At 48.5% G+C, this 14,719-nt stretch overlaps 1 protein-coding gene across 3 annotated transcripts in view; it reads right to left on the bottom strand.

Annotated features, from left to right (window-relative positions):
* The window catches only part of adcy5 (adenylate cyclase 5), a 110,332-nt gene that overhangs the window by 19,299 nt on the left and 76,314 nt on the right, over positions 1 to 14,719 (bottom strand). For 2 of the 3 annotated variants that reach the window (XM_064329663.1, XM_064329662.1), the window contains 5 exons: positions 13,748 to 13,906; positions 13,236 to 13,377; positions 12,129 to 12,269; positions 5,239 to 5,261; positions 3,936 to 4,095 (listed from right to left, as the gene is read on the bottom strand). In XM_064329663.1, the coding sequence (XP_064185733.1) occupies positions 3,936 to 4,095; positions 5,239 to 5,261; positions 12,129 to 12,269; positions 13,236 to 13,377; positions 13,748 to 13,906 (625 nt within the window). The remainder of the gene's footprint in view (positions 1 to 3,935; positions 4,096 to 5,238; positions 5,262 to 12,128; positions 12,270 to 13,235; positions 13,378 to 13,747; positions 13,907 to 14,719) is intronic. The other variant, XM_064329665.1, reaches the window with a different exon arrangement.

Here is a 14,719-nt window from a genome sequence, read left to right as displayed (position 1 = left end):
CAGAACACTGAATACAGGCTGCAGTCTGGAACGGTCCCCAGATGCAGGAAAACAGCCAATAATGAACCAAAAAAAGGAACCCATTATCTACTGAAGGACTGCACTGGTCCACCGCACTGCTGTCTGTGATAAAATTATGTAAAATCCTCCACTGAAGATCCCCACTTGGTTTTGGAAGCTGATTTTTTTACACCAGAATGATAAATATCTCACGGTTAACCTCCATCCTGAGTTACACCGTTTCATTTGCCCACTGAAAGCAAGTTTTACACACAGCCAGTTCAGCAGGGGGCCAGTCTTACCCAAAAAGGGTGGATACGGGTGCAGGTTTTTGTTTTAGCTCAGCACTGAGACACACGATTCGACTTATCGAAGATCCTGATTGATTAGTTAATTAGTTGAACCAGGTGCGGTAGTGTTGAACTAAGACAGAAACCTGCCCCCATGCCGGTGCTTTTCGGATAAGACCGTACACCCCTGCTGTACTGTAATCTCTCACCCAGCAGTTCCAAATCTCTCCAGACTCCCCGTTTGAGCAAAGCCTCAGGCTCTTCTCCCCTGTGGGGTCTGCAGGTACAGGCCCGAAAAACGCCATCCTGCGAGGGAGGCCATCTGTGCAAGGAACCACCACACTCCATGGGTTTCTGAACCCTTCCACGCAAGGAACCACCACACTCCGTGGGTTTCTGAACCCTTCCACGCAAGGAACCACCACACTCTGTGGGTTTCTGAACCCTTCCACGCAAGGAACCACCATACTCCATGGGTTTCTGAACCCTTCCACGCAAGGAACCACCATACTCCATGGGTTTCTGAACCCTTCCACGCAAGGAACCACCACACTCTGTGGGTTTCTGAACCCAGCCAAAAGAATAAAAAATAAAATACTGCAACATGCAAACTGGGCTTTTCAAGAAAGAAAGAAAAAAACTGATTGGTGAGAGGGAGAATGAAAGAGTGAGTGAGAGAGAGAGAGAGAGAGAGAGAGAGAGAGAGAGAGTAGCAGGTACTGCAGTCTCATCCTTGTGGAAGTTTTGGGTTCAGTACTATATGGCTCCTTAACGCACTGCAGGAGGTAATCATCACCCCATCAATCCCCCCAGAGACACTGGGCCACTCCCCTCAGAACTCAAACATGTATGGATTTCGCATTATGAACCTGGAGGGGGGAGGGGGGGGGGCTGTTGTTGGGGTCACGGGCAAGCGTTGTCTCGGGACACAACCGGGTACATGACTTCCTGCTTCCTGTGTAACCATGGTGACGAACTGGGCTCATACCCAAGGGGCTGCCTGTTCAGTGCTCAGATGCCCCCCACCCCCCCCCCCAAAAAAAGAGTTCAAGGGATTTTGTTTGTTTGTGGGATGAACAGGTAGCAAAAAAAGCAATTCACAGCAATTCCCCGGGAAGCCATGCCTTAAAACACACCAAAGCGATCCCTCGCTTCTCCCCGGAGAGAGAGGCAGCCTGTTCCAAACATCCCTGTGATTCTCAGAGCAGGCTCGCAAGGCTGTGCATCAGTACCTTTCTCTCTCCCTCCCCCCTCTCTCTCTCTCTCTCCCTCTCCCCTCGTCTATCTCCCCCCCTTATCCCTCTCTCACCCTCTCTCTCCCTCCTTATCCCTCTCTCACCCTCTCTCTCTCGCTCTCTCTCCCCCCCCTCCCCCCCTTATCCCTCTCTCACCCTCTCTCTCTCGCTCTCTCCCCCCCTTATCCCTCTCTCACCCTCTCTCTCGCTCTCTCTCCCCCTCTTATCCCTCTCTCACCCTCTCTTTCTCGCTCCCCCCCCCACCACCTTATCCGTCTCTCACCCTCTCTCTCTCGCTCCCTCTCTCCATCCTCCCCCACTCTCAGGTACTCTCTGCGGTTCCAGCGAAACCACAGCCATGCAGAACACAGTCAGGTATGACAGCTCCTGCTACGGGCAATAAACTTAACTCTTCACCAACTCCAGGAACCAGAGTCTACTCTGGAGAGCGTACAGAACTAACCGTGCCTCTGCACAGCAGTGCAGTCTAGTCTCACATTCATAATTGGTCCTCCAAGGAAATCTCACAAGCTTGTGGCAACCTTTGTGTGCGGTGATCGTTCCGTCGCAAAATATTTTTTAAAAATTAATAGCAGGGAAGGATGCGAGACTGAGGCAGCACGCAATTCAGCGTCCCTTCTGACACGCTCACGTCCGTTCAGTATTACAGACCTCCAGCGGGCTTCCCCTGTCTGTGATATTTAGGTCAGTGGCTGTCGAGTTCGGTCCCCCTGGGTATGCTGGTTTTCATTCCAACCACAACCGCAAGCCCAGAATTTTAACAAGCTCTTCCTTTCTCTTAATTAAGACACTTTTTATGCTCTGAAGGATTATTTTAAGCCACATGATCTCAGAAACAGCTATGCATGCCATGAAGAATAGACGTCCCATATTCACATTGTGCTATATGGTGCTCCACTGCAAATTATCACATAAAAAGAAGACGATTAAAAATTCAATTAAAGTCGGAGAAGAATCAATAGGCTCCTGATTGGTGACACCTGACTACTGAAACTAACCATTTGGTAGATAATGAAGAATTCAAAGACGACGCAAATTATAACAACAAGCCTCTTAACTTAACTTAAACACCTCTGTTCAACAACCTTAATTGAGCTGGAGACGGGCTGTAGCAAGAACCAGCATACACTGCCCCCCCCCCCCAGGACCAGGACTGAGAACCGCTGATGTAGGAGGTGCGAGTGCACATGCAGACCATACAGCGAAGCCCCAAACCAGACCCCACTGGCCAGCATGGAGGAGTCCGCCGCTGCCATCGTCTGCGTACGGGTTTGGAGCGCAGAACTGCAGAAGCAGTTATAAATAGCACAATAAATAACAAATAAACACGCGCTAAACGAGAGGACGGAGATTCGCCGCTGGGGTACGGGGAGCCGGCTCAAATCCGCGGCCCCCCCCCCCGTCGTCACATTAACCCCATTACGTGAGAACTTAAAGGCCGCTGCAGTTTCACAGGGTTTCCCAATTAGCCCATTACACTCACACCCACCCCCACACGCGAGGCAGGGGCACAACTAAGCAACCCAAACCCAAAGGATATTTTTATAAACAGAAGCACTTTGCGAGAGAAAAAGCTCCTAGCACAAACTGAAAAAAAGAAAATACAGAACATTAAAGCAGTTAAATTTGAATCATCAAAAACAAAAAATGTTGCCAAAATACATTCCTTTTATTTGCATGGAGGAACTGCGCCTTCGTGTCCTCCTAAGACCTGCCAATTAATTTTTGTCCCCTGTAAGGGACACGAGTCCCTGGTCTTGAACTGAAGAATCATATGTCCTATTATGCTGAAACTGCTATGCTAAAAAGGACATTCAATAAGAATATTCTTCTAACATATTTTCACTGAAAAATGCTTTCATCATCAAAAACACATTTTATGTTAAAAAACTAAACTTTTTTCTGCTGGATCTCAGGAGGATATGAAGATTAAGATCCTCTTCTCTGTACTCATCCTTTTTTTCTTTTTTCAAATATTTCCCCCTCACTTCCCCTTTAAGGTCCCGCTTGCTTTCAGTAGCACTTTGGGACCAGCACCAGGACAGAGCCGAAGGTCGGGGGTACGGGGTGGGGGTAAGAGGTCGAGGTACAAGGTCAGTCGGGGTACAAGGTCGAGGGTTCAAGGTCGGGGTACAAAATCGAGGGTTCAAGGTCAGGGGTAAGAGGCTGGTTGAGGGTTCGAGGCCGGGGTTCAAGGCTGGTTGAGGGTTCGAGGTCGGGGCTAGGAGGCCGGGGGTAGGAGGCCAGGGTTCGAGGTCGGGGATAGGAGGCCAGGGGTAGGAGGTCGGGGTAGGAGGCGGGGGTAGGAGGCCGGGGGTAGAGGTCGGGGTAGGAGGCTGGGGGTAGGAGGCCGTCGGGGTAGGAGGTCGGGGTTCAGGGCCGGGGGTACCTTCTTCTCCAGGTCGGGCTCCCGGAACGTGAGGAGGAACTTCTTGACGTGCTCGGAGCGCAGTCGGTCGATGCTGCGCGCGTCGATGGCCCGGCCCAGGAACTCGTCCACCTCGTCCTCCGGGTTCAGGTTTTCCTGCGTGTTTCTGAAAATGAAATGCCTAGATAACACAGGAGGAGACGACAACGCTGGTTTCCCCCTTCAGAAGAGAGGCGGACAGACAGACAGACAGACAGACAAGCGCCTCGAACGCCACAGCCGAAACTCACATGCTCCCGCGCCTCTCCCCAACACACTTCACCTCACGCGGCAGACTCAAGCACACACAGCGGGGGGGGGGGGGACATTGAAGGGGGGGGGGGCAGGGTCATTTCAGCCGGCCAACCAGCACTTTAGAATCGCCTTTCCCATCACAACGGAGAATTCATCAGCAGCTGGTCTAAATCAGCATTTACTCACAAAGCGCTTCAGTTACCAAAAGCTGAGACACAACGCTAACATCACAGCGCAGTTCAAGCTGAGACACAGCGCTGACATCACAGCGCGGTTTCACGCGCCGCCAAGCTCAGCGAATCGGAGACCGAAAACACAGGCCAGTCGGGATCGGAGAAAACGCAACGCACAAACCCAACGAGGACAGAGAGGGGCCAGCTCGGCCAATCAACCAGTCTGTAGGGCAAAGCCACTGATGTCCAGCAGGGGGCAGTCCTGAGTGACTGTGCTGAGCGATCTCTTCCCCGCCGCCGTGTCTGAATCACACTGACAGGGAGTAGCCGCAGGGCTGCTGGCTGCAGTCAGTGTGTTATTACTGTGAGTCTCACATGGGGGGGGGGCAGAGGAGGGCAGAGGGGGGACTGCAGTAATGATTTGGGTGTGCTCAGACAGAGCAGGGTGGCAGAGAGGGGATTATTTTTGACCGTGGGGAACGTGTTGGGCAGCAGACCTTTTGTGTCGCTCAGATTCGCATCATTTCCCCTGAAAAAGCAGAGGCTTCTGGGAGTTTTTCCAGTTTTTATTTCTATTTTTTTTAATGGGGTGCAGCTCCAGATTAACACATCCTTTTGTCCTAACCCCTTACTCAGTCTCCACTGATGTACTGTGTGTGCTGGCATGGCAGGGAAGCATGAAAGCAGAATGAGTTTACCCCCATTGGACACCAGCTAATCTCCCCCCATGCACTACAAATCCCAGAATCCATTTCTGCACCAGAGCCAGAGACAGGAAAGATATGAAGAGCAAGCAGCAGGGCAGTCTGACACTACGAATCACAGGGGAGAGGAGAAAGGCCTGCTTTTGTACTCACTTGTCCTTGGGATCCTCGAAGCCCTGTAGGGGGGAGAGAGAGAGAGAGAGAGTGCATTAGAGCAAGGAGGGGGCGTGGCCTTCAGAAAGTGCTCTGAATCCAGAAATCCAGTACATCCAGAAATGTACCCTCCGTACGTACGAGAACTTGGACAATTCAAGCTAGGCAAAGCTGGTTTCACGCGCAGTTGCGTTCTAAAATGTGTCACCTGAAATTCTTGAAGCAACACAAGCATGAGCTGCAGTGACAAGCGTCGCAGCGAGGGGGCGCTATAGCAGGCAACAGCAGGATGAAGCGGTCTTCTTCCATTCGTGCTTTTTTCCACTTGTCAAAACTGCTCTGTATCGCCCTCTTGAGAACCCGGGTTTATTACCTCCACAGGAACATGATAACGCACGCTGAGTATGTACAGCTGGGCCGTGCGTTCGCAGCACGTCGGCCTGGCGTTGTCATTTGCTTTTGCATATTTACATAGGATAACGTTTCCGGCCTTACACAGCCAGCCAATGGGATATCACGCTTACAAAAGTGTCCAATAGGAGAGGCTAATTCACCACATGTTCCTTTAGGGATGGAAGAGAGGGAATCTCGAACTGCCCATGGCAAAGATATGTAGAACAGATTCAAACGCGCTTCAGGTGTCCAAAGCTCGATATTCGATGCAGCTCTACACATTTGATATTGAAATGTAAAGCACCTTCGAGAAGAAAATTATTAGTCGCATAAAAGTGTCAGAGAGGTCTGTGTCTGAGCCAAATGAGAGGGCTTGTAGAGGAGGTTAGGATGTCTCGGCTGTCCGATCATTACTGTTCTGCAATTCTAATCATTGCACGAGGGAGTGTGATGCTGTCTGCCAGTGTGACAGAATACAGGAGCACTGAAGGAATTAAATGAAGACGTCTCCAGCAGTGACACTGGCAGCACAGCAGCGCAGAAAGGTGCAACACTGCCCCCACCTGGACAACAGCACAAACAACACATTTTATATAAAATCTAAACAAGTGTTCCTTCAACGTCGAACAGTCTTCAGTGTCATGACAAAAGAAAAATGGACAGTGTGCTCTTCATAGATTCCAGTTTGCACTCACATCCTTGCTACAACTATTTAAATTCACAAGCACTAGAAATTAAATCAATTTTGGTCAGACTGGATATCATATCCATAATGTGGTAAAGAGACAGAGGTAGAACAAATGACAAGACACAGTCAGAGGTAAAGACACTACTATACAGCCAAGGTTATACAGAACAAACACAAAAAAAAGAAGAAAACAAATACAGCACTCAAAGAAGCTAAAATAGCGGCGTATTTTAAGGCTTGTGATTAACGGCATGCTGGGTATTCTGGGAGATATATACCAGAGACGCATCATGAGTCATTTTCTCTCCGTGCGTCTTCCCTTGCATATAAAAGAAGGGCAGAGAGGGTGTATTTTTCCCCACTCTCTCCTCCCCCCCCCCCCCCTGCAGACTATTCTTTATCTTCACTGTGATGTACGAGTGCCGCTGGGGGGGGGGGGGGGGTCACAGGATTCATCCCTCATTTAAATATTCACTCAGAAGAAAAGCACTCCGATAAAGTACGGATTAAGACATGTTGCTTTTATGTGTTACATAAAATCCCCTCATATATTGTCACGGACGAAAATAGCCAAAATAGGTAGAGTCACGTACTATACATACTTAAATCATTCTGTTAGGACTGCTCTATTACAAAAATAAAATCCAAGTGCAGTGTTTCGGCTGGACAGGCTAATAGCCTCCTAACAGCCGTTTAATCTAAAATGTGATTGGTATGCAGTATATCTAACTAAACTTGACCTCACGTCTGTTTTCAAATATTTCATTCAATTTTCTTCATACATAAAACCAAGCTTCAGATTTATGCAATGTGTTTATATAAATCATACTTTGCTGTGGGTTAGGGGAACAGATAATCTGTTCACTGCGATATACACAAAAATATGAAAAATTGAGAACATGCTCAATTCACTGGACATTTAGTTTTACATTTGTAGATGCAGAAAACGGATCCAATCCGTCCCACCTCCCACTCACCAAAAACATGTTTATGCCTCTCTGACCCGGGTAGGATGGGACGTGGGCAGCGAGTCCGATGGAAAGCACCCTCACGTTGAGCAAGAACCCCCCTACTCTGGTGCCAACTGGACTACATCTCCCTGAGGACTTCATATTCTAACTCACCAAAAATGGATGACCGTGCCAGAACACTGGCAACCCACGTTAACGTGTGTGTTTTTAATTAACCCTGCTTTGACAGTATAGGACACACAATAACCATTTTTCCAGGAAGTAGGGAGGCTGTACCACGTTCTCCAACAAGGTGGATTCCTCACGGTTTTCAGCCTCTGGAAGCAACAAAACATTGAAGTTTTCTTTCTCTCTGCTGTGTTATTTTGTGTATTGTCATTTTTTTCAGTGAGAACTATTAGAAATCGTGCAGAACAGCAGCAGCAGCTTGGTGTGGCGGTCGGGGAACTCTTTGTCTACACTTGGAACCAAGGGGGGGGGTATGAGTATCGGCCGTCTCCCAGGCAACCAGAGCTGACCCGCACACCCAGGCACGGCTCGTAGAGATAAACAGCAGAACCCGGTGAATCACCGAGAGATTGATTTAGCACAGCGGGGGGGGCATCGAGAAGGGGGGGGGATTCAATACCGGCACTTCAGCAACATCCACAATCTCTGCTGTTACAATGGATCCCTGGAGGATTTTAATGACACACAGTTATCCATTTGTCTATATGTCTGTATGTCCATTTAAACGTACATTTCTCTTTTATTTATTTATTTTTTTGCTTTTCCTAGACCGTGTATCCCCTCTCAGCTGCAGCCCCTGATGAGAGTGGGGTGGCGGGCGGGCCGGTGTGGATAATGGGGCGGGCCTGTGTGGATAAGGGGCGGGATCGTGTGGATAAAGGGGCTGCCCCTGCTCTCCTCTTAATGTAGTCCCTACATCCAATCAGAGCAGGCTGGCATGTCCCTCCAGCCAATCACAGCAGACCTACATATCTCTCCAGTCAATCACACCAGGCCGGCATGTCCCTCCAGCCAATCACAGCAGGCCTGCATGTCCCTCCAGCCAATCACAGCAGGCCTGCATGTCCCTCCAGCCAATCACAGTGAGCCTGCATGTCTCTCTAGTCAATCAGAGCAGGCCTGCATGTCCCTTCAGCCAATCAGAGCAGGAGATGAAAAAGTTTTAACCTCCATTTTCATTTCTCTGTTTTAGCTGTCTGTTTTTATTCCCTCGCAAATGCAAACAGACGTGTGAATGTGAAGCACTTTGGGATGGCAGCCATTGTGACTGATATTAGCGTCGTCTGTACCATCATAAATCTGTTCCTGAGCAGCACGAGAGCAGCAGACGCGCGGGGCCACCTCCTGGCCGGCCAGCCAGCTCTCAGGGGCCAGAGACGCGCGGGGCCACCTCCTGGCCCGGCCACGCATCACCAGCAGTGAGGCTCAGGGGCCCAGAGACGCGCGGGGCCACCTCCTGGCCTGACCACACATCACCAGCCGTGGCGCTCAGGGGCCCAGAGAGAAATTAGAGAGAGCAGTAATTACAGATCGCCAGATCCCCAGGAAACTCCCCCGTGACGCTTTCAGAGCTAACCCTGCGTTATTCAATTCTCCGGCCGTCCCCAGGTGCCCAGGTAAAGGGTACGGGGAGGGACACAATCTGGCTGGTAATAGGGCCACAGGGACACAATCTGACAAAAGTGCAAGGTGTAGAGATGTCAGTAGGGTGGACGGGGAATTAAACTGAAATTTATTTCTTTATTTATTTTTTCCTCCTCCACAGGTTGGTTGTTAATAGTGCCTAGTTCTAATAGGTTAGAACAAAATAATATAATGTATGACACAGTGTTCTATTATTGTGTTTATACACCCAGGGTGTCGTTTCAAACTTTGGGGAGAACAAAATGTTTTTTGTTTGATCCCCCCCAGGACCTTTACATCTATATAATTTCACTAAACTGTCACAGGGCTACAACAAGGAGGGCAGCAGAGATTGTGCAGGATTTTCTTGGTTAGGCTTGGTAAATGTTACCAAGATGAAAGTAAGCTGCCTGTTCACATTGGCCTCGTTTTATGAGCAATCTACATTGTCATAAGTCAACTGAAAAAAAAAAACTTTTTTGCACATACTGACTATGATCACTTGATGGCGCCAGTAATCAGCAAGGACTGCACAACCCAGCCAATGAGCTCATCGACAATTTCAGAATTTACTGTCGCAGCTCCCTTGCTAGCTATTGATTATCCGCATTGTGGTCCTGGCACCAAGTCTCGACGCTGCCGACCGTGATGGACTTTGCCGTCCTTGAGCTGACCAATCGTGGCCTCCAAAACAAAGGCTCCATTTGTCAGTCTTCACAGCTGTTTCTGAAGTTAACATTCTTAACCCTTTAAGCTGTGATGTCACAAACATGTGTTTAGAATGTTCTTAACTGAACATAGTGCTGATGTCACAATCACTGCTGGTAACTATAGTTCTAGAACACTGATTTGTAATTAAAAAAAAAAAAGAAAACATTTCAGAAAAATCTACTGATGGTAGTAGGAGAAACTGTGCGCCCAAGCTTCTGAGCTGATGGGCAATGCACCCCTCCCTGCCCCACCACCCCCCACCCCCCACCCCATGGTTTCACCAATGATTTTTCACTGCAGAATGAAATGCACAGAATCCTTTAAGACAGAAATGCAGATCTGAGTTCACCACCTTACGCACTGGCTCCCTTTCACACCTATTTTAAACGTGTTCCCCTACCAGACAAACTGCCAGATGGAAAATACGTATTGCCATCCATATTCTATTCTATTCATCCATAAACTCAATGATTGTGGTGCTAAGTATGTCCTTATGTCAGTTGTCAAGGACAGAGATCTCTAAGATTACAGACATCCGCAAGGTGCTCCCTAGACTGGCTTCGTATATTTGCCTCATAAATATTCTGTTAACGTAATAACCTATTATTCATCGGCTGTATGATGTGTGCTCCTACATATCATTAACATTAAGCACTTAGCATTAATGTACAGTACACAGATGGTAAATGATGTACAGAATATGGCAACTGTGCAGAGCGGTATATCGTGGCCAGAGTCTAAAGGCACAAGCAAGCTACATTCTGCTGGCTGTATATTTCTTTTGAAACAGGTACATTTAATTACAAGTATGTACAAGTATTAGGAAAGCAGTTCAATCTGTAGCTCCTGTACCTTAAATCATTTGCTGGGTAGGTTATTATTTTTTTTTGTAATGTTTTTTTTTCCCCCAGAAGTCTATGTCAGTGTTCTAGAACTCCACTGCTTTCAGTCACCAGTAGTGATTGTGACATCAGCATTAGAATGTGCAGTTAAGAGCATTCTAATCACATGCTTGTAATTGTGTAACCATAAGGGGTTAAAAAACAGACTACAGGAGGGTTTAGTTGCCACTGCCAAGTTGCTAGGAGACCAGAAAGGTGAAGGGGATGAGAAACTGACCAGGTGTGCTGGTCTGTCAAAATTATGGACGTCAAAATCTCCCATTGATATTAGCCACTGCTATTTCTGAGCTTGCTCTGTAATTATTAACTTGTAGAAACCTGAAAATGTATTCTGCTCTGTTCCCTGTTCTGTTTACAGAACAGTTCCAAGCATTGTAGACCACGTAATAAAAAATGCATAATAATCTCATTCACATGGCAGGTTCCCCATGGCCACCGCATAACGTGGCACAACGAGGTGGGACAAGAACAGAAGCTCAATACAAACACGCAAAATGTAAAGAACATGAGTTATTATATCTAATATCATTCAAGTAGGTTTAAAAAGTGGGTACTGAAAGATTACCCAGAATGTGTTTTGAACATGTTGTGGGCAAGGTCTTCCATAACTGAGGAACAGTATGACCAGAGGTTCTGTCACATGCATGCAGACACACACACACAAACACACACGCAGGCAAACACACACGCGCACACACACACACACACACACGCAAGCGCACAGAGTAAAACGTAATTCTCTTTCTTACAGACAGAAATCTTAGAAGGCGAGTATTTCTCAGACGGCAGAAAGATGTCAATGTGACATTCTGTCGTGAGATTTGAAGGACTTTTTTTTTTTATGAAATAAAACTCCTGGACGACAGACACTTTTACTCTGACATTTTCAACATCGAGGTCAAAACTTCACGCTTTTGTTTCAATCGATTTGGAGCCACTGAGAATGAGAGTTCTCATTCTAAGCCAAACGCACTGCTCCCCAAAACTTGACATTCTCCACAGCATCAGCAGAGGCCTCAGTGAGTCATGTTTGGACTTAATATAGATTTGAGTAGCATTAGCGTGGAAATGAAAACCTCTTGGTGCCAGCTGAATCAGGACTGGATATCGGGACTGGATATCAGGCTATGGACCATTAGGACTGGATATCGGGATATGGAGCATCAGGATTGGATATCAGGATATGGAGCATCAGGATTGGATATCAGGATATGGAGCATCAGGATTGGATATCAGGCTATGGAGCATCAGGACTGGATATCAGGCTATGGAGCAACAGGATTGGATATCAGGCTATGGAGCAACAGGATTGGATTGGATATCAGGCTATGGAGCAACAGGACTGGATATCGGGCTATGGACCATTAGGATTGGATATCAGGCTATGGAGCAACAGGATTGGATATCGTGTCATTACATTACACTACACTACATTACATTAAATTGCTCCATTTTAGCAGACACAAAAAGGCCAGGCCCTCTCCCTTTCACACGGACAGCGCTGAAAAGCGTGAGGATAATCGGAGGGTGGAGAGGGTGTCGTGGAGAGAAGCCTTTCAGCGAGATCGCTCGCCAGAGCGCTCCGGTCCTTACCATCCTCTTCATCTCCTTGGAAACCTGGTTGCCCCCCAGGTGGTTGTAGAAGGGCCGGTCGGAGCACCAGTGGGAGGGGTTGTGCGTGACGCTGTTGGTGCGCTGGCGGTTCATCTTGGCGATCATGGCCTTCTCCTCTTTCTGCAGGGGGACGAGAAGAGCAGCACACGGGTCACACGAGCGTCACACGAGCGTCACACAGTCTCACCACACGCACACACACACGCACACTCACCATGCACACACTCACACACACACTCACACACACACAAACGCACGCACAGACACGCACGCACACACACACACATGAACGCACGCACACGCGTACACGCACACACACGCACGCACACACACACACACGCACACACGCACACACACACTCACGCACACGCACGCACGCACACACACACACACACACACACACACACACACGCACACACTCACTCACGCGTACACGCACACACACACACACTCACACACACACACACACTCACTCACGCACACTCACACACACACACTCACACACACACAAACGCACGCACAGACACGCACGCACACACAAGCTAGGTGATCTGCTTTCTGTTCCTATAGTTGAGGGTGGGGGGGGGGGGGTTGAACAGGGGAAGTAATGTCAGGACAGTTTTTGTGACCCCCCCCCCCCCCACAAGAGGCCCTTATGTTCACAGCTATCCACTCTGCACAGGATCTGCTACTTTATGGGCTGACAGCTGGTGTGGAGAATGAGGCCTGATAATGGAGGAGAGGACTAGATTAGCTCATCTTCAAAAGGCACCGCACAGAACAGACCTCTTTCTGCGCACTGGAAGGAAAACAAAAATCTGCTCGAACCCAAACCCGGTGCCAAGGCCTCAGATACTGCTCATCCAAAAGATCCATTTTGGGGAACGGTAAGAGGAAGAGATGATGTCAGTCTTCAGCGCACATACCTCTAAGAGCATTACCAGCCATGGGAAGAGCAGACTGCTGCAGACCCAACCGAGCTGACTGAGCTAACTGTGAATGAGAGGTTCCGTCTGGCACAGGTGTCCTGGTTACTGGTCAGGTCAAAGGTCAAAGGTCACGCAGTTGACCTCAGGAGACTCTTACCCGTTTCTGACTGCACCCCACGATGAGGTAGGTCTCAATGCTGTGTTTCTTCAAGTAGACGTTCCTCTCCCCACCGAAACCGGGCTCCACGTCGTAGTCCCCGTTCAGGTAGTTCAGGGTGGCTTTAGTAATGTGAATTCGCCTGGGAGGGTTTTTTTGGGGGGAGGGGGGTTGGGGGGTCAGAGCCAACATTTACTCTGGTTAAGGGCGTGGATCCCCACTGATGATTCATATTAGCACTATAGCATTAGCATTACACTAATTTTACTTAAACAGTTTCAGTAATAAAACACACATTTGTTTATCGGCCCCACAGCTACAGTGTTTGTCTTTGTTTAACCAGTCCCTGGCCAATACCAAACAAAAGGAATGCAAAGGAAATTATAACCGCGAAAAACAATGTTAAAGACATTTTTTAATACCCTAATGACAGATGTACGTGTATGACAGAAATTGATTAAATCGCAGAGCAGCCATTGGGCGTTGTGTACTAGAGAGGGCAGAGGACACACCCCGCCTTGCCGCCTGCCTCCATGTGATTGGCCAGCGTCACGTCATTGGACCACACGTCAAACTGCCACTTGCGCAGCCCGAGCACGCCGCAGTGGACACGCCCGCTGTGTATGCCCACACGCATGTTCACGTTCACGCCCGTCACCTCCCGCACCAGCCTGGAGAGGGAAGACACGCAAACACACACGCAAGCACACACGCAAGCACACACACACAAACATGCACACACACAGATCGATAGTTAATGCCAGCCCACTCTTCAATAATGCAAAAATTCTGCGCATGATCATGATTTTGCTTTCATGGGTAATGCATTCATATTTGGGTATTAAAGTGTAACTCCATCCAGGCACGTCTCTCCCTCTCAAGTTGACTTCCTGCTTCCTGTGGCCCGCATGCCTCTTAATCAGTCTTATTACGGCTGAATTCAGGGTAATTTCAACCGTCTCACCGCCCCCACGACTCTCAGCCACCGCACTTAATGAACTGTGATGTCAGCACAGCTCTGTTTACCCCGTGTCCTGTGCTGTGCTTGTGTCTGAGCTCATCAGCTTCAGAAAAATCTGAACGAAACTGAATGCAAAGCTGTCCTGGCACCATCATCATCATCATCACCATCATCATCACCATCATCACCATCATCATCACCATCATCATCATCGTCACCATCGTCACCATCATCATCATCATCAGCCAGCCTGACAACATGGCAGAAATTGAAGCGATTTTGGAAAACAAGCGTCCCGAATCCCAGAAGCGGGGGACCTGCTTTGGAGCCGTGACCTCACAGAGGGACAAGATGAACTCTGACCTATGACCTGAGGGTTCACAGAAGCAGGTCTAGGCAGTGATAAGAGCCTCATTCACAGCACACTCTGAAGAATCTACAGATCTAACACAGCAACAGGAGTCTCAAATTCTTCTTTTAAACACTGCTCACAATCCGTTTTCCTGGTGGTGAGCTGTTACAG

This window comes from Anguilla rostrata, chromosome 3 (assembly GCF_018555375.3).
Source record: "Anguilla rostrata isolate EN2019 chromosome 3, ASM1855537v3, whole genome shotgun sequence".
NCBI classification, from domain to species: Eukaryota; Metazoa; Chordata; class Actinopteri; order Anguilliformes; family Anguillidae; genus Anguilla; species Anguilla rostrata.
The sequence above is the reverse complement of the archived record's forward strand: the minus strand, read 5'-3'. Positions and strand labels throughout refer to the sequence as shown.